Source organism: Myotis yumanensis, unplaced genomic scaffold (assembly GCF_028538775.1).
Source record: "Myotis yumanensis isolate MYYU_CA2020_CCGP unplaced genomic scaffold, mMyoYum1.0.hap1 SCAF_3, whole genome shotgun sequence".
Taxonomy (NCBI): domain Eukaryota; kingdom Metazoa; phylum Chordata; class Mammalia; order Chiroptera; family Vespertilionidae; genus Myotis; species Myotis yumanensis.
In genome coordinates, this window is record NW_027223754.1 from 139913967 (window position 1) to 139941172 (window position 27206).

The 27206-nt window shown below is 39.8% G+C and overlaps 1 protein-coding gene across 4 annotated transcripts in view; it reads right to left on the reverse strand.

The window, feature by feature from the left end:
- NAV3 (neuron navigator 3) overlaps positions 1-27206 on the reverse strand; it is an 832877-nt gene that overhangs the window by 81596 nt on the left and 724075 nt on the right. For 3 of the 4 annotated variants that reach the window (XM_070409676.1, XM_070409674.1, XM_070409675.1), the window contains 6 exons: positions 13144-13276; positions 12220-12490; positions 10214-10922; positions 7634-8122; positions 2904-2945; positions 1262-1422 (listed from right to left, as the gene is read on the reverse strand). In XM_070409676.1, the coding sequence (XP_070265777.1) occupies positions 1262-1422; positions 2904-2945; positions 7634-8122; positions 10214-10922; positions 12220-12490; positions 13144-13276 (1805 nt within the window). The remainder of the gene's footprint in view (positions 1-1261; positions 1423-2903; positions 2946-7633; positions 8123-10213; positions 10923-12219; positions 12491-13143; positions 13277-27206) is intronic. The other variant, XM_070409677.1, reaches the window with a different exon arrangement.

Consider the following 27206-nt stretch of genomic DNA (forward strand, 5'->3'; position numbering starts at 1 on the left):
AGCAAGTTACCTCTATTGTTCATGCTAGAAATATAACATGACATTTTCTGGTAGCCTATGAAGAAAAGATTGTCTTCCTAAAGTCTGCAGGTTTCTTTTTAGAGAAGAATATACCACTTTAATGGGAAAAGAAAAAACAAGAAATCTAAAATTCCCCAAGCTTCCAGGCAAAGACTATCATTTTGAGTTTTGAGGTAGGTCTCTTCCAGCTAAGATTCTATGTTTCTATGAGTATAGAAGAAAGGGGTTAATTCTGAATAGTTTGAAGGGTGAGCAGAGAAAGTGAGTTAGAAAGTCATTCAAGGTGGAGGGACCCCTGGGAGCACAAACATAGATACATAGCACTTCCATAAAAGGGTGTTTAAACATCACTCTGTATGCAGGAGAGTCCACCAAATACACAGAACTTGGCACTTGCAGGTTGATAGTAAATTTTCTGCAGTTGCAGGTTGACAGTAAATTTTCTATCAGTAACCCTTGCGCAAGGTGAAAAACCAATCTGAGCAATTGTTATCACTCGTGGGAAGATGACAATGAGTCTTACTAGGTTTGAGATGCCTCACTGGGACTGTCACTAATAGTAAAGTTTTACCCAAAAATGTATTTTGGATGGAAAAAATGGATCTATTAAATAATAACTGGCATGTTTAGACTTCTTACACCCTTGTGTTTATACCAGTGATTTTATCTTTTATACAATTGATACTAAGCACAAAGTAATCCAACAGCTAAGCTAGTTAGTGATTTTTTTTATCATGTTTGTCCAAAGGTTTTCACAGTGCATTAATTTAGTAGAGAATTTCATATGCATTTGAGGGTTTTAACTTTAATAATTATTTCTATTTTTCTACAAATAAGATGATTAATTTTGTTATAAGGGTTTTTAAATACATTTTAAAGAAAACACAAGGAGATGTCTTACTCCTTTTAAAGTGTAAAAACTCCCCTAGGCTTGGAGTTGGGTGTTGGAACCAATGACTGTCTCTGCTTCTTACTAGTGGTGGGGTTTCTTTTCAGGCCTGTGCCCCTTGGGATCTTAGACTGTAAAATAACAACCTATGTCAAGTTGTTGTCATGAGCAACAAACTGCATACTATTTGGGAATTATTTCCTGAACTGTAAGTAATCACACAAATAAAAGTACTCCCAGGGTGCCTTTATCGCCTCTTTAAACGAACAATTTGGGGGAGAGACACAGGAGCTCCTGTGAGGGTGGGTGGCGAAAGGAATGAGGTGAGAATGTTGTTTTAGACTATTTTACCCAAGTTTGAGAAGTGGTATTTTCCTGTTGCAGAAGCTGACATGGCAGAAGGGGAGACCAGAGGCGACTGGCTGCCGGTGTCCTGCAGCCCTCCGGTGGAATGGGAGCGCAGCCACTCTTTGCCCTCTTCTTGGTTGGCCTGCCGAGATGATGGGGTGTATCTGCAAAACAGCACAGCTGAGACACTTAAGCACATCTAAAGGGGCAAAGCAATAGCCAGAGAGGGAAGCAAGTGAGAGGAGCTTACTGTTCAGACTACACAACATTCTCAAATAGATTGAATTGAATGATAAGTGCTTAGTTCTTCCAGATGATTTGACACCATCTGTTTGAATCTCACAGGGAAATGAAAAGAGAATTTTGAAAAAAAAAGTATGCTTTTGTGAGATATGTAGTTGAAAACTATAAACAATGAGCAGGCAGCCGAGTTAATTGAGAAGGACTCAAAAGCACAGTGCTTAGGAGGGTTCGAAAAGGGTGAAAACATAGACTGAAAATGGTGGACAAGGGAATTGGAGTGATGGTCATAGAAAAGCAGAGGGAATGGAACATAAATTAACAGCTAATATATTTACTGGTTAAAATGCCACTTGACATCATATCTACATTTTTTTTTTTTTTTAAAAAAAGGAGGGAGAATGTTCTTACTTTATTAGAAAACTAGAAGCCCGATGCACAAAATTTGTGCAAGGGGCTTGGCCTTCGCAGCCACGGTGGCTTCCTCAGCCCTCGCAGCCCTGGCTTCATCAGGAAGGTCGTCCGGAAGGACGTCTGGTCTAATTAGCATATTACACTTTTATTATCATAGATACACTATAGAACAGAATCTTAAAATGGACTTATTGCAAGCTGTTTGCTATTGCTAAGGAACTGGAGATAAAAGGGACACTGTGGAAGACCTACTTGGCCAGTACTCACTTTCACCAGAATAAGTAAATTCTTAGCACCAAAGAGCAATCAATTTTTTATGTTCATATGGTGCCATAGCTCCATTATAGTTCATTTTATATCTCCCCCTCAGATAAAAGTGTGCAACAATGGATGGGCATGAATTATATTTTATTTTTTATGATGAACTGAAAAGTTATTTTGAGATTATGTAACACTAGACTAATTAATATTTAAATTAATCTGATACATATAAGCATTCTTAAAAAAAACAGAAATTAAAGCTCTTGAATTTTTACCAAAAGAATTCATTAAAAATTCATACCTAATTATAGTATTTGTCCTCTGATGATGAAAATGTATTTTGCTTGCTTCAAATTAGAGCATCCTTTCAACATTACCTGGCCACATCCTTACACTATATGGGATTTGAGGTTTTGCAAGCATATGCCCCCAAAATGCAAAAGTTAGGGAAGTTAATTTTAATTTCCAGAAGTGATTTCTGCATTCTACCAAAGTTGCTGCCCCCATAAATGGTATTTACATTGGATTTAACTTAGGTCTCGTCCTCTTTGAGCTTCTCTACCTGAGGGCTATCTCACCTACTCCTCAGGCCTGAGAAAGGTTTAAAAGTGATATCATCCTCAATATCAGGTGCTTCACTGCAAACAAACAAAGAGGAAGAAAGACAGCACACACAGTTTAAGTAACAACAGAGAAAGAAAGGCAGCAATTGTGCCAAGAGAATATATACCTTAGTCCCTTTTTGGGTAGTGTATTTCTGTCAAGTTGTATGCTGTTAAAACAAAGAAAATCCCTAAGGACATAATGTAAACAAAACTTCCAAGTTACACATCCAACAAAAATGGTTCTCTGTTTGAACTACACAAAATAAACTTTTTGAAACATATATTTAATGCTTAACTCTTTGGAAAAGGACTACCAAAGGTGACCAGATGTCTACTGTTGCAACACATGTGTGCTCCTTTCTAACCCATTTACAATCAATTACAATTTAGTGACAGGATTATTAGAACATAGATTAAATCATATGTTAGAATAATTCCTCTCAATATTCTATTCACCTAATAGTTTATAAGATTTTTCTCTTCATGCCACTAACTAGACTTCTGCTATGCAAGAGAAACATAGAGGTAGAATCGAGATAGACTTGCTCTATTAAGTTAAATTGACAAGTTCCAACAGGCAGAGAAGATACAAATATTATTTAGTATTTATTTTTGTATTCAAATTACTTTTAATAAAAACAAAGGGAGATTTATTCCCATTTTCATATAAAAGAACAAATGATATATAATAAACATTTGCTTGAAACTTAATGTGCTCGGCATCATTTATTTACATATTTTAATGAAATTAAACTATGCCACTTTTGAAAATTATAAATTAGGTATTTTAAAGGCTATGTGCTTTATCATTATCTATTTTAAAGAATTCTCGAAGGAATTCTCAATTAGTTGTAGAAAGAGATGAAAGAATGTGTCTGGAGAAAATGAGAAATGGCTTCTCTAAAAATAGAGGAAGAGGGTTTCAACAATTAAGTGGGACAGATCTTGAGATTTCTGTTGTAATCTCTGGCATGTGGATAACCAAGTAATACAATTAATTTGAATTTGCAGAATTATAGCTCTCTCATTAGAACCTCAAATGATCAAAATTAAATACACAGGATATATGCGTAATGGGATGACATGAAATTTAATTCACATTGACTTGAATTTTAATCACTCAATATCAAAGCTAAAATGTTTTCTTCTGTGTGTACTCCATTATTTGGCTCTGCAATATAAAGCATCCAAAGGCATTCTAAAACTCTAATTTTATTTTTTGGGAGTGTCCTCATTAGGTAATTACCATATTATGGAGAGGCCAGTTCTAATATATATCTTGACTATAAAAGTATTTTTAGTAGTGTGGCTAAACAAAACAAACAAAAAGGAATCACACTGAACAAATACAAGAAACCTCTAAACTACATTGTGTTAAAGCATTAATATGATTATAGGCCATTTTAAAGATTATCTTTTTCATGTGTACAAATTTACAAAAGTTTAACATTGTAGAGGAAATTGAATATAGGCACTGTTTTGCCAATGTAATCAATGGTTTAAAAAATTATATGTTTATATCATGAAGGAAACTTAATGAAAGAAAAATTTAAAAAAATATATTTAAATTTACCAATGTAAGTTAAAACTTTAGGTAGAAAGTTTTATCTGTTTAAATATAAATATTAATGATTTTATAATGTAGATACTTTTCACAAACCTTGAAACATCACAAACTCATATGCCTGCAAGGGCCAGGCAGGCCATGGAAATGAGTGGAGTGGGGATTTTAGTCAATAAACTGAAAAGGACGGTCACTGTTTGTCTAAAGCCAAGAGACACTGTGCAGGACAATGAAGGCCGTTTTATCAGATCGGACATTTAAAGACAAGCCAGAACTTTCTGAAGTTGGTTACTGCTTTAAATTATTTTTCAAATTTGGTTAAGTCACATAAAGCAAAACAAACAAAACAAATATGAACTGGTTATGGCCTAAGGGCTACCAATGATTAGAGTAGCTAAAGAGAAAATTATTAAAGGTTTGTGGTTTGCTTATTGCTGGTTTATTTATTATTTTATGATATTTTACCTTCTTTTAAAGATAATAAAGAGAATTTTAAAGAAAAATTAAAATCTTTATGAAAAACTGAGTCAATAGTACTAGAATACGAATATCAATAAAGTAGATATTGTAGATGAAAAGGTTAAGTCATGAGCTTCTGTTCCCCTCTATTACCTGACTCTGATTATGTGGTCTTAGGTATTTACGTTGCAGCACACTTTCTTTCAGGTATAGCATTTTGGTTTCCTTAGTGTTCTCAACATTCCACTGATTGCTTAATTGTAACTAAGCCAGCATCTCTGATAGGATCTAATTTTCTCTTCAATAGATCATACACTGTTTGAATGTGCTTTGAAGGACTATTAGTAGAAGAAACTTCTTTCAATTTTGTTCCCAAGAAAGAAAAAGTACAACTTCTTATATCAAAAATTATTTCAAATCAGTAATTTACTGGGAGGAACTAATCAATACTTATATCATATTTAATTTTCACACTTTAATAGTCATCAATATATTTTACTAAGAATCAATGGCAAACATTAACTTACTCAAAATTAATTTAAAGTTTGCTTTAGAAAAATTGTTCATCTGGCTAGTTCTAATATTGGAAGACTCTCATTTGTAAAACTGGTCTATTTCAAAGAATGAACAACAGTTAAAAGATTTGCTTAAAGAGAATAAGTAACTGCCTTTTGCCAGTGCATTTGTATAGTGAAAATGTATATTGACTTCTAAAATATAGATCAAAGTAAAATATTAACATTGCATTTATGTTATATATATAAAATTATAAATATATCATCTGGATTCATTTGAGGGCTAATTACCTGGTTACAAATAGTTAGTTGATTATTATTTTGAATTTTTAATGTCTGAATGAGAAAGAAATAGGTCGATGGCTAAATAATCAATTTGCTGCAGTCATGTTTATGATTAAAAATCAGTATTTTGGAGGGTATTTTGATGAATAAAGAATAACTTATTTGCAATGTGCTTGATTTGGTTATAAGATTGTTATTTGGATTCCTCACATATCAGTAAACTATCTAGTATACATTCATCAAATCTATAGGTTGCTAATATATTTTCAATATAATTTCATTTACTTGTTAGAATTTTTGAAAATGACATATGAGGATACCCATTTACCTGTAAAGTGCTGAAACTCAAATCTAAGATGCTGTAGGAAGCTAACTTCTTAGATCAAAAATTAAATGCAACAGTACTTATACCAGTGCTTTTGTGTATGCACCTGGTATTTATATATGCTGCCCATAATGACAAACCCAGAGGGGAAATATCACCCAGCTGCGTATTCTGTTTCTCCTGGCACAGTTTTTTGTCTGTGAGGAAAAGTATATTTTGTAATTAGCAGTCTACCATAAGAAGTATCAAGCATCAGTGTTACAATTAGCTTTAAAATTCTTTTCTCAAGGGGAAGTCTCATTTGCATGGCTGTCCATGTGCCATTGTTAGGGGAGTGGGAAGTAAGTGGGATGGCAGCAATGTTTTGCTCTGGGTTTTTATTTCAGGGAGGCAAGAGAAACAGGGAAGAGCAGTGGGAAATCTTACATTGAGGGACAACTGGTATACCGTAGTGAGTGTTTAGATAAGGGCTTTAGTTGATGTCTTTAAAAATGATTCTGGGAGTAAGGCTGGAAGTCTGGAAAAGTGGTGATATGCCAGTATCAATACTAGACTGACAAAGATTTAAGGCAGGGTGGGGAGGGGACCCTTTCTTTTTTTGCCAAGGGCAATTTGTATATTTATAACATTATTCATAGACCATACAAAATTACCAACTTAAAAATTAGCCTGGTATAGTTGGTCAAACATCCAATGAACTTACTCCTAATGCCTTGGCAGGACCAGACCAAATGATTTTGTGGGCCTTTAAGGCTCGCAGGCCGGACGTTCCCCACTCCTGGTTTAGGGAAGGTTATCAGGCATTTTCAGTGACTAGTAGTGCTTTCACAAATAACAGGATTAAGGTATCTGCCCAAGACCTTTTTTTTTCTTTGAAAGCTTTAAGTGTGCCCAGAAACAAATAGCTGTAAGTTCATTCGAAAAAAGTGGTAGTTTTAAGATATTTTCCTGGGGGAATGAGTCAATACCAAAATATATGAGAAAAGAATTTTGTGGGGAGAGACTCTAGATCCACTTTAGTCAACAGTGATGCTTTCTAGTAAGTATATCAGGTAAGAAATGCCTCATTATGCTTTTCATTTTAATTTTTAAAAACCCGTAACTCATTAAACCAATGAGAAATATCTTGTAATGAGATATATTTTCAAGGGGCCTAATAAAAATGTCACTGGCATTATTATAATTTTCTCTAAGAATTCATATCTGACAATTGATTTTTTTTTTCTAATTCAACTAGGATTCCGAAGTGGTCCATTTGCTATTTTTCCACAGAAGTGCTCATAAAGCAGATTTAACATATTGCTCAGAGCATAATTGTAGAATCGATTTAAATTTGGTCTTTAAAAATGCTTAAATTACCATAAGGAGCTGTGTTGTCCTGGAGCTTAAGCCAAATCATTAAAGTGGCTTGAGAAGACATCATTTAAGACATAAATGCATGCTTTGAATTTTATTCCAATTGCCTGTTGGGTATGCGTATGAATTCATATCAAGAAACTTAATTATCCAATTATCCTATCCTTAAAGATTTTTTTCTTGTGCAAATCTGGGTAATAAGAGCAAATGAAAGGCCCATTCGCATCAATTTTATGTCCCTTTGCAACGTGGTAGTCCCACTGAAATCACAGGGCTTTAATGGGGAAGGGGGTGGGCAGCGTGCGGGGAGGTGGGGGTGAGGGCTTCATCAACGCCTCCAGGAAAGCTCACCTTTCTGAGAGAGTAGATCTCACACTACCCGTTCTCATGAGCAGGCTCTGAACCTCGTGAGTGCCTGTGGTCAGTCCAGACAGGGAGCCATGATGGCTGAGGGGGAGGTCAATGGACTCAGAGCTCGTATGGAGGCTAGTCATGGACTGGTAACTCGGAGTGTCCTTGCTGCCTGCGGAGGAACTGCTCAGATTGGCAGCCCACACGAGACCACCTGACGTGAAAGAGTGAACCGATGCTGGGCTGGACGCCAACGAGTGACTTAAGCTTATAACATCTGTGGTTAAGTCTGAGGGTTTATTGAAGAGAGGGCTGCTGCTGCCACTTAGCCCACCAGCACTGCCCATGCTGCCCGTACCGGACGACGGTGATTCCAGACTGCCTTGGCGCGCTAATGTGGTACTAGGACTGGGCATTACTGAGGAGGATTTCACACCCTCAGTATTAGGTGCAGAGGCAGATTTGCCACCTGCCTTGGCACCAAACAACCTAAAAGAAAAACAAATAACAACTTCAGTTGTTCCGAGAAACTAATATCCACATTTAATATTAAGGGTTCAGTACACAGAGCCAAGCGTGCTTGGGGGTCCCCAGCTACCAAGCACTTCCTGTCTCTATGTTAATGAACTTGGTAAGCGTGAACTTTTTAATCTACTGCTAAAGATCTCTCAGATCACCATTAGGGTAAGTCCACACTGGGATGGGGGGAGTGGGCAACCCAAAATCAACCAGACATGAAAATCCCTGGCTTTCACAATGTAAGGGACATTGAGAATCTTTCACGAAAATTAAGTAGTTTGACTGGATTTGCTGTTACCTATTTATAGAACCATTATAATGAAACAACTTCTACGCATTCGGTACATCAGAAACATTGTTAACACTTTATTCAAGTCTAAAAGGAATGCGTAAGGCAAGGTCTGGGAGGTTATGTTGCACAGGTGCTGGCCTGAGTAACCGTCAGGAAGTAGTTGGTTAGAAATAATATTTGACACTACTGGCAACATGTCAGCTTGGTCTTTATTTTCCCCAAGAAAGGCCAAAGGATTTTATGTCAGTTGCCAGTGCTATTCAAATTCATATTTTTGTTAGTGATTTGAAACATAGTTGGTGCAAAGTTAGATGTTGGAGCTTGGTTCAGAAAACATTTTAGTTTTGTAAGTGAAGATGATATTATCAAATTTATGTAAATATGGAAATAAAGTGATATGAAGTAATGGCATAATGATTACTAATTAAGTTGCAATGAAATCCATATTTCCTATAGTGAAATATTTTATGACGAATATGAGAAATTGTTTCATAGGTAATGGGCCACTGGAGGGCACTATTGGCTTTTACTTAAGCGATGGAAATATTTACTCTCACTACAAGCCATAGTTTATTCTTTCTCATGAGAATCAACATTTCAAAAAGCCAGTTCTTCAGGATTAATATTTCTACTGAGGAAAACACCCTCTTGTTTTTCAAACAATCATGTATCTGAGATTGCTTGAAATGCAAATGTTTTGAGACTCTTTTTCCCTCCCAGATAGTAAGGTTTTTGGTTTAGGCACTATAATAAAAACAAACATTAAAAATACTTAACATGTAATATCATATAAATCATACTCTATTATTTCACAGTTGAGGAAACATACCCGTACAGGTTTAACTATTTGTCCCAAGTCTTTAACTGTATGTCTCTTCCTGTCACTTAGAACAGACAGATATTTACAGATAGTGATATTTCAGTGCAGAACTCTACATATTCAATAACAAAGACAGTCCTGGTGCAGAAACCAAGCCATTTTTCTTACCACACTCATGTCAAAGAAAGCTGATGAGAATTAGAAAACCTAGCGCATTCCTTATTTGATATCCTATACCCAACATCAGAATGCTTTCAAATTCTGTCAATCATAGTTTACCTTACTTTTCAAAAAAGGTCAAGATACAGTAGTACATAAATGTGTCCAGCATACTCTGTTACAAGGAACACTTCCGCTAGCTTCATGATCATCAACTCATTAAGAGCAGAAGGATAACAAATATTGGAAATGAATAATAATAGTCATAAAGATTATTTTGTTTTACTTTATTTTTAATCATGAAAAAATAGACGAAAATCTATGGAAATTTACAAGCTATTACTTTATCTTTTCACTTCTCCTAGGTATTGCTATGTGCATTTAAGTCTCTTATAAATGCTGTTTGTGTTGCTAATCCTATATAATAAAAGGCTTATATGCAAATTGTCCCCTTGACCTGGAGTTGGACCAGGAGTTCGACTAGGGGGTGGGGCCAGTCGGCCAACCGTCCATGGCCCCTCCCCCTGGCTGGCCCTCCCCGCGACCGTCCCCCACCCCACCCCAGCCTCTAGTATTACCAGGTACAATAATAGTAAAACTGGGAAGTATGAGCATTTCTCAAAATGAGCACCACTTTTGTGCTATTTATATGATCAGTTTCTTAAAACTCAATGTACTAAAAAATGGAATAAAAGAATCTAAGATATATGTGTCTCAGAATATATTTGTATATACGCATATGTCATTTTGTATCTTCCCAGCCTCATGTCATCACGTGACCCATGCTTACCTTCGGAATGTAGGCGAGGCAATGTCAGGATACTTGGATCCTGGCTGCCTGAGCCCTTGTGTCCCACAGGCACTGGCAGAGGTGGGGCTGGATTTGGGGGAACCTGACAAAGAAACACTCTCTGAATCGGAGACGGCCACTTTCTCCTTTTCCTTGTCTGTCTGGTTGACAGTGACTGGGCTGGAGCGCCCTGACCCAATCTTAGTGGGCTCTCTCAGCTTGGAGGTGGTGGCACCCGCTGACTTGCTGCTGACGTTGGAGTCGATGCTGCTGGTGCTGGACCGGTGGCCCCCTCGGCCAGGGATGCCGCTGGCGCTGGACTTGGAGGGGCGGGGCAGGCTGCGGTACTGGAGCGAGGCCTTGGAACTAGCATGCAACACCACGTCATCCTGGTTCTGGGAGCCGTCCAAACTGGTTTTCCTCCCGGCGTTTGACTTCCCACCAATGGCGGCGGATTTGGGGATTTTACCCAGCGTGGCCGATCCACTGGTGACGGTGGCTCCGCTGCTCGTGATCACGGGGGATGACCCTACCCCGCTTGGCTTCTTAAACCCGAAAGATCCCGTGGCAGTGGACCTGGCAATGCCCGAGGGGGGCTTTTTCCCCTCATCCCCGCTGCTCTTCCCTGCATCTGAAGGAGACCTCTGCAGCGAGGATCCTTTCAGGGGAGCCTTCCCTTTCTCAGAAGCTTTGGTATCATCGGTTTTCCCTAGTTAATGAGAAAGACACACATTTATTGGCCTGCACACTGTGATTTCATAATGATATTTCTTTCAAGAATCTGTCAAAGGTGAATACATCTTTATATGACTTCAGTTCCTAGATATTTATATTTTTTAGATCTAAATAGGAATACACTCTAATATATCGAGTAAAAAGCTGCAAAAATAGGGCTATTAGACAAATGTGGTGAGAGATCAGGAAAATCATTGAAAACACATAATTATGCTATTTATTATTGCTGTATATCTTGCAACTCTTCCTTCATAAGGGTAGTACTTCACCCAATAAAGTTAAGTACTAGAAAAAGAGTTCATTTGAATATCTGTGAGATGATTACATTTGGAGTGCCCTGGTACATCAGTACTTCAGATGGCACTATTTAAAATTAGGCACCATTTAAAAAGTAGGGAGAGAGTCTTAGGGGAAAAGAAAAAGGATGCTACAGTTTCGAAGAATTCTTTCATAAAGTTTAATTCATAAATGATGTTCCAAATCTCCAGCACTCTAACCCATTAGATTAAAGTGGTTGATCTTGCCTCTCAGAGTTGGTAGTGAAACTTTGAGGCATTAACATAACTATTCCAAACTTTCACAAGGCAGTCAGAATGAAAGCAATCTTCTTTTAAAAAAAAATTAGACAGCCTTATCTTACTACCACGTGATGAGAAATGGCTGTGGCAAAATAAAGATACTCAATAACTCCAAATTATGACAGTGATTTCTAGAGAATGCTTAGATTATTATAGATACGTGGAAGAATCCTATATAATAAAAGCCTAATATACTAAGTGTCTGATTGTCCAGTCATCTATTCAACCACTCAAAGCGTAATATGCTAATGATATGCTAAGGCTGCTCAACCACTCGCTATGACATGCCCTGACCACCAGGAGGCAGATGCTCCGACCAGTAGGTTAGCTTGCTGCTGGGCTCCAGCTGATCAGGACTGAGCAAGATGGGCAGGACACACCCTGGAGCCCTCCCGCAGTCCTTCCCTAGTTAGCCAACCTCCAGTGTCCCTCCCTGTGCCTGATTGTATACCAGTGGGGTCCCTCTGCCTGGCCTGCACCCTCTCACAATCTGGGACCCCTCAGGGGATGTCGGAGAGCCGGTTTTGGCCTGATCCCACAGGCCAGGCCAAGGGACCCGACTGGTGCACAAATTCATGCACTGGGCCTCTAGTGATTTAATAAAAAGAAAGCTATTATTAAAGAGAACGAAGATTAAATGGAAACAATACATTGAAACACTTTTTCAGAGCAGCTGCCCATTGACAAGCCTACCAGGGGTCTTGAGAGCACTTGTTCCAGCTTTCTGCCTAGACGATGCCCCTCCCTGGGCAGACATGCCCCTTCTCCAGGAACCTGTCTGGGAAACAGCCAGGGAGGCTTTCTGCCCTGCCTTCTCAGGGTCTTCAGGAAGTCCTGAGGAAGCACCCTTCCACTTGCCGCCACCATCCCCATGGCTCTCAAAGTCCTCTTCTGCTTTTTTCAGCTCCTCAGTGCCATCCCACGTCTCATCCGTGGTGGGACGTTTCTCCGAATCTGTCTTCAGCTATGAAGAAAATATTACAGAAAAACTTTGTGCAGAAAAATCTATAAAGTGTGAATCAGGCACTGAAATTTATATTCTGTTAACTGGTTAAAAAACAAACAAACACTGATTTATATTTCAAAACAATTCCAAAACTTTCTCATTTTTTTCTATGTCTTCATTTACATTTCACAAACTTTAGCCACATAATTCTCACTTGTACATATTAGAGAATGTCAGCATAAATATATGTGCAGAAAACCCTAATTAAACACTTTAGAGAAGAGGTCATTTTTTCTATGTCAAATCTAACAAGAAAAAATAAGACAAGATCAAACTTAATTATTTAATATCTATTCTTGATTTACCATCCTCAAGAGATCCAGTAACTTATTTCAGAGATAAATATAATATTAATCAACAACTATTCAAATTTAGAGTATTAAAATATTTTTATATTTTAAAAAATTATATCCATATTATTAAGAGAGATATGGCAACATACATCTTTCTGGGTTAGATTTTAACCAATAGAAAAAATATATACACACAAGCTGCTTCAGTTTATGCAATTATTTCAGATTAAGAGATTATGCTACACTTAGTTCTGACATATAATAATTTGGGGTAAACTCTGGCAGAAGCACTGGAAAAAGCAAGCAGGTGATTCTCACCTGTGTGTTCTTCCTGGAAGGGAGAGTGATGTTGGAATAAGAGCTGACGGAGGACGCTGTGTTCAAGTCATCGGTGCTGATGTTATCGAGGGTGTCGCTGAGGCCACTGCTCACCGAACTGCTGTCATCCCAGCTAAAGGCAAGACATGCAGCAGCAGTGAACTCCACACGGGTTGCACAATGCTAGTCACCTCATTTCCATGTGACCCTAATCGTGCTTTCAGAAGAAAATCCTTTCTTTTCATCTCATGATGAAAAGTTATTCACTGTCCATTTTTAGAAAATAATATTAATAAGAATTGAATGCAGACCTGAGAATAACCTTATCTGGTATTTGCAAAGAATTAGTGTCTTGAGCAGATTCGGGTTCTGGGGGGAATATATATATATAGACTGAATGGAAACCCTGATACAAACATTACATAGTATCAGGAAAGAATAACATTACCCATGCCTCCCCCTTCACCCCCTCCAGAAACAGTCATCAGGGGTCACATAGCACCGAAGAATTCACCCTTTATTCTAAATATAAGAAGACAAAACAAAACTGTGCTTTAGTCAGAAACCATAAAGTCATCCTTCATTCTTTGTCCTACCTTAGTAACTATTTCCAATCATTCACCAAATCTTGAACACTGAGATTCATTCTATCATAGCATCCCTCTTGTCAGACCTCACAGTATCTGGCCAGTACAATCTGGCCTTCTTGACTTTGGTCTTTCTTAATACAACTTCACCAGCTAAAGTTGGGCCAATGGTCAAAAGTTCACATCTGGCCATGCCACTCTCCTCCTTAACACTCTTCAAAGAGTTCTCTTTCCCAAAGCAGTAGAGTCTCAAGTGGAATGTACGGGCCCCATGGGACACACGAGAAATCCATTGAGGCATAAAGAAAAAATCCTGAAATTCTGAATATATTTGGTTTTGATCCAAAGAAGAATGCGTAAAATGGGCTAACATGGGCACTGTCGCCTAGTCAATGTGTCATATGGTGCAGAAGTAAGGATTAAGTAGGGTCACCTGAAGGAGAATGGGGCTCCTGAGTGCAAAGGGGGAGAGCACAGTTCTATCGTTTACTGGTTGGTTCTTCGTCTGCTGTGATGCAGTGCTGCTGCTTACCTGTGCTCCATTCAATGAACTCTTGCACCCTGGATATAGATATCAGATAGAGGCAAAAGCTGAGTTTCACAAAATGGATAAGGGGCTTTTTAAAAGACCTTCTGTAAGTAATCCACACGTTGAAGAAAATATCTATATGTGTGCTTTAGGAGTCACATAAATTAAAAATAATAGTGATGCATTGAGATAACATATGAAAACAACTAAAAATGGTATTGTCAAGAAGAAAATTTGAATTTATAGGAAATATTGTTAATGTGATCCCTCCCTCGGGGTGTTTTGGGATTGAGATATTAGGTACTGATAGCATAAAGTATCATGATTACCAAAGGCATTTATAAATTAGATTATTATCAATAAACAACTGTATTTTTCATGAGAGCAAAGAGGTATTTTGTGTTACTGTAGTAAATATCTGTCATTTGTGGCTGTTCAAATCTTTTGAATACTCTCACTATACCTCATTTTGATAATTTCCTACATTATGAGTCTTACCTTCCCAAGGTAGACTACAAAAACACTCACATTTCTATTTCGCCTGATAGACAGTACAGCATGTAACACAGTGCTTGTCTATCATATGTACCCACAGAGTCACAAATGTGGAAAACAGTCTTCTGGGAAACATAGCAGCAGAGTTGCTCAGTTCTCCATCGGCAGTGGCTGATATCTGGCCAAGTGTCAGCGGTACCCACTGGAGAAAGCAGTGATGCCCTGTGGCTATGGTTGGTTAAGAGCCTGCAGAGAGCCTGGTTCTCCAATCATACCAAAAATCCAGAGAGCCTTCCAATATCCTATAATTCCTTAAATTAGCCAGAGTAGATTCTGCAGTTTGCACATAAGAATCTCAATCAATACATTCATAATTCAAAATTTATTATTTCTTATTTACAATATCCTTTATATTTTTCACTAGAGGCCCAGTGCACTAATTCGTGCATGGGTGGGGTCCCTCGGCCTTGCCAGTGATCGAGGCCCATTGTGGGTGTCTCGCCCAGTCCCGATAGGGCCATGGGAGCAAGCCAGTGGGGGAGGGACTGCGAGAGGTTGGCTGGCCACCAGAGGTTGGCTGTGGGAGTGCACTGACCACCAGGGGGCAGCTCCTGCATTGAGTGTCTGCCCCCTGGTGGTCAGTGCACATCATAGCAACCGGTTGACTGGTCCTTCGGTCGTTTGGTCACTTAGGCTTTTATATACACTGAGTGGCCAGATTATTATGTCCACCTGACATTTGCAGGCAAATTAGCTATAATTTCATGCTAAAGTTGCTAGAGGGCCAGACCATTATAAATAGGGAAGCAGGTTGTTTACCACGAGAGTAGAAGTGATTTTTTTTCCTGAAGATATGGGTAAACAATGTGATTTAACAGCCTTTGAACGTGGGATGATTGTTGGCACTTGGAGCCATGGAGCTAGTATCAGCAAAACAGCTGAATTCGTTAAATGTTCAAGAGCAGCTGTTGTTAAAGTGTTTAAAGACTGGACTGTCAGCCCAAAATCTGGGTCTGAACATGCGAATTGTGGCCGTCAGCAACTAGTCAATGTTAGGGCATAATGGAGAGTGGCAACACTGGTACAAGACAATGGAAGGGCAACAGTGCATCAAATTACTGCAGATCTTAATCAGGGATCCTCTCAAATGATCTCTGAATGCACTGTTTGCCATACACTGCATTGTATGGGATATGGAAGCCGAAGGCCTGTTCAAACACCTTTGCTGTTTGCAGTTACCAAGATAAAACATCTACAATTCGCACAGGAATACAAGCATTGGACAGTCAACATTGGAAAAAAGTCATGTAGTCCGATGAATCACATTTCCAGTTGCATCATGCAGATGGCAGAGTGAGAATTGGACGGAAACAGCATGAAAGCATGCACCCCACATGCATGAGTACAACCCTTCAAGCTGGTGGGGGCAGTGTTATGGTTTGGGGCATGTTTTCCTGTCATGATTTGGACCCTTTAATTCGTGTGGAACAATGTCTGAATAGCACAACATACCTAAGTATTGTTGCTGCTTAAGTTCATCCTATCATGTTGATGGCGTATCCCAACAGAGATGGCTTCTTCCAACAAGACAATGCGCCATGCGACAGTTCTCATATTGTGCAGGAGTGGTTTCAAGAACATGAGGGAGACTTTACCCTGCTTAGGTGGCCCCCACAATCACCAGATCTCAATCCAATTGAGCATTTGTGGGACGAAGTTAAAAGAGCCATCAGGCAGCTGGTTCCACAACCATCAAATCTCACAGAACTGGACAGTGCTATTCATCAGGCATGGTGTCCGATTCTTCACAACCCCATTTCAACATCTCGTGGAGTCAATGCCAAGAAGAATTGCCACAGTATTGAAGGCAAAAGGTGGCCCAACGAAGTGCTGATGGGGTGGTTGTAATAATCTGGCCACTCAGAGAGGCCCAGTGCATGAAAATTCATGTATTGGAGAGAGGTCCCTCAGTCTGGCCTGCCCCCTCTCACAGTCTGGGAGCCCTCAGGGGATGTCCTACTGACGTCTTAGGCCCGCTACCCCTGGGAGGAGTGGGTGTAAGCTGCAGTCTGGCCTCCCTCTGCAAGAGGCGACCAGGCTGATCAGGCGAAGGCACCACCCCCATCACCCCGCTGCTGCTGCCACTGCTGGCTGCAGTGGCTGGGAGGCCTGATCCCTGGGCCTCGCAGCCACCGGGCCTCACAGCTGCCGGAGTCCCGGGCTTCGCAGCCACCAGGGCTCACGGCTGCCTGAGCCCATAGCTGCCATGAGCCCATGGCTTCCATGAGCCCCAGGCCTTGCAGCCGCCGAGGTTCACAGCTGCCTGAGCCCACAGCTGCCATGAGCCCCAGGCCTCGCAGCCACCAGGGCTTATGGCTGCCAAAAGCCCCGGGCCTCTCAGCCACCAGGGCTCAAGGCTGCCTGAGCCCACAGCTGCCTGAGCCCTGGCCTCATAGCTGCTGTGGCCTTGTCCAGATGGACGTCTGCCCTAATTAGCATATTACGCTTTTATTAGTATAGATACCTGTATATGTTATTTATAAACTATCTCCTCACAGTAATTCATACATATAAGTTATACGAATATAAATATACACATTTTAATAATCACTAGTTTAAAGCAACATCAAGACTATTCCTTATGTGGCTCTAGGTCACATCTTCAGTGTCAACATTTCGCATGCCCTGCCTCACTTTCTGAACTTTAACTTAGAACTGCATTCAGTTCCCATCACCATTATGTTATTTCCAACCTCTGCTATTGCTCGAGCTACCCCTTGCCTATCTGACCAAGTGATCCTTACCTTTATAAGACCTCTTCCAGTAAGCCTCTTTGCTCTCTGCTGTCAGGATGGATTAGTTATCTCTCCTCTGCCCTGCCATAATATCATGTACAGTCTTATAGGACTGGATTTGACACATTGTTTAATAAATCAATAAAAGAGGTTTAAATGGACCATTAGCCTCTGATCTTTGTAAGCATAGAGAATGCATAATTTTTCTTTGAATTTCTATTATTTAAGTCAATGACTAACACCTAAATGTTGAATAAAGTCTTCTGTTTCATGGAGATTAAGGGAAAAGCAATTATGGAGGTAATATCTCACACTTAGATAAAGTGAATTTTAAAGGAATGCCTGGCACACAATATATCCTGCATTCAAATAATAAAATTAAACAAAAAGGTAAAATTTATAATGAGTATTTTTAAAGTGATTATTTATCTGGTAAGGAGATAGACATCAATATTTCTAATAATAGCTTCTATCAATTTAAATCCTAGCATCAGTGGCAACCAGGCCAGAGGGGGGGGCAGTTGGGGATGACCAGGTTGGCAAGCAGGGGCAGTTGGGGGTGACTAGGCCAGCAGGGGAGGCAGTTAGTGGTGATCAGGTTGGCAGGCAAAGGCGATTAAGGGTGATCAGGCTGGCAGGGGTGCCAGTTAGGGGCAATCAGGCAGGCAGGCAAGTGAGAAGTTAGGTGTCAGTGGTCCTCGATTGTGAGAGGGATGTCCCAGATTGGAGAGAATGCAGGCTGGGCTGAGGGGAACCCCCCTCCCCTGTGCATGATTTTCGTGTACCGGGCCTCTAGTATGCCTTATAAAAGGGGTCTTTTTTCTCCTCCAAATTACAGATCTATAACTCTGATAAATTTTTCTCAACAATATAGGACAGTTCAATAAATTACAAGTCTGAGTGTCTTGTATTTACTCTTTGAGTTGTTTCCCATTTGAAACACTGTGAATAAATCTGTTAAGAACATTCACATACATTCCATTTATGTGACATTTTAGAAAAGGCAAAACTATAAATACATAGGACAAATCAGTAATTGCTAGTGGTTAGGAGTGTTGAATATTTGTGATGGCTGTTACTTAATTTGATATGTATGTCAAAATTCAGATTTGTAGAAAATTTTTTTAAAAAGCTATGTAAAAATTTTTAAAAATTCACTTGTTGGCAAATTATAATTTGGGTCTACATTAGATGACTAATAATTCTAAGAAGAATAGCAAAAAAAGGCATACCTTTTACTATTTATATTTTTAATGTTCAATAATTCAGTGGAGGCAGGGATCTATTTTATTTATCTGGTAGGGCATTTGTAGCTTTGATCCTCATGCATGCTTAGAAGCAGATCTGCCTGAAAATAAATGTTTTATATATTCAACTTCTTCCTTTTCTTTCTTCCTTTCTTTCTTTCCTTCTTTCTTTCTTTCCTTCCTTCCTTCCTTCCTTCCTTCCTTCCTTCCTTCCTTTCTTGCTTTCTTGCTTTCTCTTTCTCTCTCTCTCTCTCTCTCTCTCTCTCTCTCTCTCTCTCTCTCTCTTCCTTCCTGCCTTCCTTTTATGAAGAATCCAGAAATATTAACTAAATAATTGTTTGAATAATTTAAAACTAATTCCAGAGGAAAATGCTAGTCCTGTTTATAGGTAATTTTTAAACACCTACAAATGTAGGTAATTTCCTACATTTTGGTGTAGCAGTACTTCATATAACAGGTATTAATCAACTTCATTTTTAAAAATAATATGTTTTTTATCTTTAGAGAGTGAGAGTAAGGAAGAGAGAGAGAGAGAGAGAGAGAGAGAGAGAGAGAGAGAACATCTATGTGAGAGTGAAACATGGATCAACTGCCTCCTGCATGCCCCCTACTAGGGAGCAAGCCTGCAACCCTGGCATGTGCCCTGACCAGGAATTGAACCAGCAATCTTGCAATGTTTTGGTGCACAAAGGAGCCCCAACAAACTGAGCCACACCAGCCAGGGATAATCAACCTCTTTGATAGTTCATATCGCCAGGTCAACTGTCCTACTTAAACATGCACATGTGAAACACAGAGATTTTCTTTCAATAAATAATTCTTATACCTCATACATTATGCCTGATTTCAATAAAAACACCTTCTTAGTCCTACTTTTTAACAATATACATTCTTGTTAGCTTGTTGTATTAAAAGTTGAAGAAAGAGCCATGTAAACAATGTTTGCATATCTTTTTGAATACTTTGATTACATATTGCATGGTTATTTATAAAACCGTAACTATGGACATTGTAAGATATGTCAGTATCTGAGTGTCCTTCGGCCAGTGCTGGTGGAACAAGTTCTTTGGGTATGCCATCAGTGGTCCAGCAGGATGATGTACCCCCTCCAGCATCTCATCCCTCATTCATTATGATCCTTGATATACACACGCAGTTCTTAATGCTGGCAGTAATCACCTAGCCAGACTCTATATCACCAACCATACTTTAGATTCCTGGATGCCACCCCTACTTATGCCTCAGTCCTCTAGACATTACTTTGATTTATTGGACAGGTTTTGAACCTAAACTCTTCTTCCACCACACCCTCACTCTGAGTTCTAAATTAAAACTCAGATATCCTTGGTTCCATATTTAAGAACTTCAGAATGGAAAAAAATTAAAAATGTTAAGAAAATTCAACATTTTAAATATTTGATTTAAATGCAAATTCTGGAATGAAGTATGCCATCCTATATAATAAAAGCCTAATATGCAAATTGTCTCCTCAGGTGGTCATTCAACCAGGAGTTTGACCAGGAGACCTGGAGTTCGACCGCAGACGGTGAGCAGTGGTGGCGGCAGGGGGCGGGGCCACTGCCCGGCTCCCAGGCACTGAGGGAGCCAGGCGGGGGACCCGGCCCTGATAGATCACCCCACAGGTGGGAAGGTGGAGCAGATGAGAGGGGCAGTGCCAGGCCAAGGCAGGGTGCCAGGTGGGGCTGCTCGGCTGTGAGGCTGGGTGCATGAGCTGGGGTCCGATCCCCACAGGCCACCCTGAGGAACCCACCCGTGCAAGAATTCGTGCGCTGGGTCTCTAGTTGATAAATAACATACATAATGGTAGATGATGTAACTGCTTGAGACCTGTGGACATTCAACAAATATACAGAATGTTATGCTAGATGTATTAAGGCATTGTCAGACACTTTGATGAGTGGAGATGGCCATTTATTCCACAAATATCCTATATAATAAAGAGGTAATATGCAAATTGACCATCACACCCTCGCACAAGATGGAGGCCCCCATGTGGTCAAAGATGGACACCACAAGATGGCCGTCAGGGGAGGGTGGTTGTGGGTGATCAGGCCAGCAGGGGAGGGCAGTTGGGGGTGACCAGGCCAGCAGGGGAGAGCAGTTGGGGGCAACCAGGCCTGCAGGGGAGGGCAGTTGGGGGGGATCAGTACAGCAGGGGAGGGCAGTTGGGGGTGACCAGGTCAGCAGGGGAGAGCAGTTGGGGGCAACCAGGCCTGCAGGGGAGGGCAGTTGGGGGGGACCAGTACAGCAGGGGAGGGTAGTTGGGGGTGACCAGGCCAGCAGGGGAGAGCAGTTGGGGGCAACCAGGCCTGCAGGGGAGGGCAGTTGGGGGTTATCGGGCTGGCAGGGGAGGGAAGTTGGGGGCAACCAGGCCTGCAGGGGAGGGCAGTGGGGGGAACTAGCCCTGCAGGAGAGGGCAGTTGGGGGTGACCAGGCCTGTAGGGGAGGGCAGTTGGGGGTGACCAGGCCAGTAGGGGAGGGCAGTTGGGGGTGATCGGGCCGGCAGGGGAGCAGTTAGGTGTCAATCAGGCTGGCAGGGGAGTGGTTAAGGGGTTATTTGGCTGGCAGGCAGAAGCGGTTAGGGGCAATCAGGCAGGCAGGCAGGTGAGCGGTTTGGAGCCAGCAGTCCCGGATTGTGAGAGAGATGTCCGACTGCCAGTTTAGGCCCGATCCCCTAGGACATCCCCCAAAGGGTCCCAGATTGGAGAGGGTGCAGGCTGGGCTGAGGGACACATCCCTCCCCAGTGCACAAATTTCATGCACTGGGCCTCTAGTCTTTTATAAAATGGGTTTGTGGTGTTTTTTTTTAAAGATATAGGTGAGGTAGCAGAAACATAATATCTAGAGGCTGGAAGAAAAGAGGCTATAAACTAAAATTTCATTGGCATGCCAATATCAAAATTCTCATGAGACAGACACACCAAGAAAAATTATCTATTTTCTTTCAACCTAAAAATTGACAAACATAATAACATATGATAAAGTATAAGTTCTAAGAATTTTACTAAATATTTTTAAGACTAATAATAATTATTTTATAAAATGAGAAACTAAAGAACCTTAGTGATACCAGAGATCATTTTGTAAAAACTTCTGGATAAGCTTTTAGTTTCTAAGGGAAGATAACATTTGCCTAACAAAATGTAGGTACCACTTAAAAATCCTATCACATTCCAGATAGCTTTACTCACCATTTCCATTGTTTATAGGAATTTAAATAATAAACATAAGAATATATTGATACTTATTTAGATACTAGAGGCCTGGGACCTCTCAGGGGATGTTCAACTGTCTCTAGCAATCCGGGACCACTGGCTCCTAGGGGCAATCAGGCCTGCCTGTCTGATCGCCCCTATCTGCCTCTGCCTCGCCCCGCACCCAGGACCCAGGATTCCCCACTCCGGCTGGTCATAGGCACCTGAAACCTGGGCCAGCTTCGCACAGGTTGGCTGCAGCAGCAGGGGACTGTGGGCAGGCGGCTTCGCCCAGGCCGCAGCCACAGTCGCCCGGGACTGGGGGGCGGGCAGCTTGTTCCTCTCCTGGGGTGCAGGCACAGCCACTGGTGCCCAGGACCATGGGACGAGTGGCTTGTCCCTCTCCTGGGCCACAGCCTGCTGGTCCCCATTCTTCTCTCCCCAGTGTTGTGTATCTGAGCCATTAAGGCATGATGGCGTGAGGGTATGATGCCTATTTGCATATTAGCTCTTTATTATATAGGATTATTTATACACAATGACTTTGTAATAATAAAAATAATAGTGTGAATCAACTGTCTAGGCTTTACACTTTGGTAACAATATTTTAAATCAATGATTTTTCTCCTCAAAACTAAATGAGCACAAAACCACTCAGTACCTTTTTTTTTTTTTTTTTTATGAGCAAACAGTTACACTACTTGTCAAGTTTGAGCATTGCAGCCACTAAGTGTAAATTATATATTACTTTCAGGGTCATTGATAAAAGCAAGGTAGTATATTTCAACAAAGATTTATTCACCATTTCCCTGGAAAAATAGTCTATTACCAAGAAAAATAAACAAAGCATTAAGAGAGACTTTTGAATTTGAAGAATCTAAGTATATAAAATATCAATATGCTAAAAATAACATTATTTTAAAAATATTCCTTTCAACTTACAAAATATATGTGGTTTTTATTGCAGTTAAAAAATTAATTTCCTTGTACTGTCAAAGATGTTTCATTCTGCCGTCATTATTTTCTTATATCAAGGGAAGATTAATGAGTTTACTGTATCACAGTTTAAGTGTATAACTCTTAATAAACTGTCAATTCATGCAAATATAAGGTTAAAGTCTTTCCATATCATTATTTTTAGTATACACAGAATGGTATATATTTGTCCATGAAATATTTATAGAAACTACTATTAATTATTCAGCAGGTTTGGGTTTAGAAGAATAATCAATAAACTCTATGAACTGACCTTTTCATTCACTTTTATTTCCACCAGGGAACAAATAATAAAGATTTATAGTTATTCTATTGTGGCATCAGATAGGGTGAGATAAACAAAAAATAAAAAGCTCTTGTTCTTTATGAAAGAAAGCCCTAGGTAGATTGAATAAGTGTGATAAATAATGTTAGCTTGAAATTAATTTAGGCAGATTTTTATGTTTTAATAATATTTGAGGCAGATAAGAAACATCTATTTTCGTTTTTATTTTATAGACAAAATCAAGAGATAAAATTATCTTATTAAAATTATTTTTTGCTGAAACAGTGCTTAGTGGTTTGCTAGTGTATTCCAACTTCATTTTAATGATGCTGCCATATGTTTGAAATATGTACAAGTTTATTTAAAAGTTTTCTATTAGTGATAAACTGAGAATGTACTTATGACACATGAAAGTTAACTCAAAGATTCATTAAGATCCACTTGGTATCTTTTCATATCTCATATTGATTTAAAAACTAATACATGCTCATTGTTGAAAACGAGGCAGTCCAGAAACATATAAAACAAAGTCAACCATCTGTAATCCCCCCCAGAAGAAGCCACCATTAACATCTTAATGATTTCTGTCTAGTCATTTTCTGTTAATATTATACATACATATGCAAATTTACTTGGTTGAGATCTTGCTGATTAAAATATTTGTACATTATTCATTCTTTATATTACATTGTAATGATTTATTGTCCTTAAAATTTTTTAACATAAATATATCATATGAGCTATTATATATTTAACCATTTCAGATTTAGGATACATGAAATAATTTACAATTTTTTACTATTATAAATAATACTGTAATTAATACCTTTTTATATAAATATTTACGTTACATTTATGATTATTTTTTAGGATAAATTCTAGAAAAATAATTAGTGATTCACAGGATATAAACATTTGAGAGATTGCAGATGCTGCATAACAATTAAGAAACACATCATTGTATACTCCTGCCAGCCATAGGAGAGTGCCTATCATATAAAACCCTGGATGCTTTCAGGTAATGTTTTCTTTCAGTACATAAAAATTTGAAATGTAAAACAGTTGCTCATTGTAGTTTCAATTTACATTTATCAAATTATAAATAAGATTAAACTTACTATAGATTTATTAGCTATTTTTATATTTATACTAGAAGCCTGGTACATGAATTCATGCATGGGTGGGGTCCCCAGGGGGGTGGAGGGGGCCAGGACACAATCAGCTCTTCAGGCGGGTGGTGGGATGCCCTTGCTGGCCCGGGATCCGGATCCATCCTGCTAAGTTCACACTGGTTGTCGGGGGCCACCTGGTGGCTGCTTTTATATCCTTTCTTCCTTGCAGAGCTTCTAGGGAGGGGAAGCAGCTGAGGTGTCTGAGGCCAACTTCCAGGAGGCTGGCGGCGCTGTCGGGATTGTGCCAGCAGTGCTGGTCCATCAGTGCCTGGCCTGTTCTCCGGAGATTGGACCTGCAGTACTACTGAGGGAGTGAGTGGCTGCTGTCATGCTGGTGGGCTGCTAGAATAGGTCGGTCAGCTGAGCAGCACTCCTGCTGTGGGAGTGCACTCCTGTGTTGAGCGTCTGCCCCCTGGTGGTCAGTGCATGTCATGGCGACTGGTCATTCCAGTCGTTTGGTCATAAGGGTTGCTTAGGCTTTTTATATATGTGGATAAATTGTCTCTGCCCTTTGAATATTTTACAAAAGAGTTTAAATAACTTATCTGTATTAGATATTTACATCTAAATAGTTTCAACTATTTTCTTAACCTATTTCTTGATATTTAATCTTTATTCATGATATTTTTATATATAGGGTTCAAAACTGTTTTAACCATTTCTATCAATCTTTGATCTTTTGCCAGGAAATTTTAATATATAATTTGATTTCCCTCTTTTATATACCATTCTGTGTATATATTATTTAATATGTAATTTGATTTTTTCTTCTTTTATAGTTCATTGTTAAAGTCAGAAACATTTTTTTCAAAGAACTAGTGAATTTCTTAGAGACAATTTACTGATAATATTTTTTAAAATTTATGGTTCACTTATCAAATCTTAATAAGTGATATATCCTAATCTTAGTATTATTTAATGATTAGTATTAGTGCTTTTTAAATGATTATCATATTTGTTCTACTGACTATCTATATACTAAAGGCCTGATGCATAGATTCATGCACTGGTGGGGTCCCCCTCAGCCTGGACTGTGCCCCCTAGCAATCCAGAACCCATGGGGAGATGTCAGATAGGTGGTTTTGGCCCAATCCCCTCAGGCCCGATCCAGACAGGGGGGAGCCCGATCCTGTGCGTTGAGAGTCTGTCCCTTGGTGGTCACTGTGCATCATAGCGACCAGTCGATTGGTTGTTCAGTTGCTTAGGTTTTTATATATCCTATCTAATAAAGATGGAATATGCAAATTGACCATCACACCATCACAAAGATGACAGCACCCTTAGCCACAAGATGGCAGCGCCCAGTCTTCTCAGCCCCGTCGGAGTTCCCCAGTCCTTTCAGCCCAGATAGGAGGCGGCAGTTGCACAGTGTGGCCGGACCCGCCCTCAGCCCCCCAGCCACTTAGGGCCGGCCCGAGGCACAGGCAAGCCTCAGATGTCAGCTGCCCAGCTTCCCAGGGCTGGCTCGAGGTGTAGGCAAGCCTCGTTTGTCAGCTGCCTAGCTTCCCAGGGCTGGCCTGAGGCACAGGCAAGCCTCAGATATTGGCTGCCCAGCCGCCCAGGGCCTCCCGAGGCTCAGGTAACCAGGGCTGGCCGAGGCTTGCACTGCCTGCAGTTGAAGCAGCAGAGGTGTGATGGGGGCAGCACCTTTCCCTGATGGCTGGGTTGCCTCCCACCCCTGAGGGCTCTCGGACTGTGAGCAGGCCAGGCTGAGGGACTCCCCCTCCAGTGCGTGAATTTTCATGCACTGGGCCTTTAGTAGAGATATAAAAGCTTAAGTGACCATTTGACTGGTAGCTATGACACACACTGACCACCAGGGGTTTGTGAACCAGTGGGGTCCTTTGGCCTGGCCTGTGGGGATCAGACCAAAACCGGCTCTCTGACATCCCCCGAGGGGTCCCGGATTGCAAGAGGGTGCAGACAAGGTCGAGGGACCCCACTGGTGCACAAATCCGTGCACTGGGCCTCTAGTTTGTTAATATTTACAGAAATACCATGCTAATCTATTATAGTGATATTTAAAGGGTTTTTTAAAAGGAAGACTACAATTTAAAAATATATATTTAATTAAGAATTCAAAACTTTTAAAAAACTTCTCAAAATTATAGGAGTTATTATTCTAAAAAAGTATGAACATACTTGGCTTTATTCATTAATTAGTACATGAAACATTTATTGAATGGCATCATTATGGCAGATACTGAGACTACAGAGATCAGTAATATATAGAGACACAACTTTTACTTTAATGTAGAAAATGTGTAACTCTTACTTTTGAGAATTCACATATTATTTTGTTCCTATCTGAACATTTAATTATAGGCATTTTACTTAATAAAAAGCAATCACAAGTATTACTTCTCAACTAACTTGTCTCCCCTCTCAAAAAATCACCTTTATCACTTGAAATATTTTTGACATTAGCTATTTCTTTCAGAAGAATAAAAGTACCCAAATTACTATAATTTCAAGGTTCAGTGAAAAGAGAAACATATAAAAAACTAAAAGAGCTCAACACTTAGATAGACCTAACTGCAAACAAGGTTGAAACAAAATCTGTTCTGTGTTACCTTGCTTGAAATAGCATACATTAACGCAACAAGAACTCAATAAAATACTTTTTTTTACATATATTTTTAATTGATTTCCAAGAGAGGAAGGGAGAGGAAGAGAGAGATAGAAACATCAATGATGAGAGAGAATAATTGATCCATTGCCTCTTGTACGCCCCCTACTGGGGATTGAGCCTGCAACCCAGG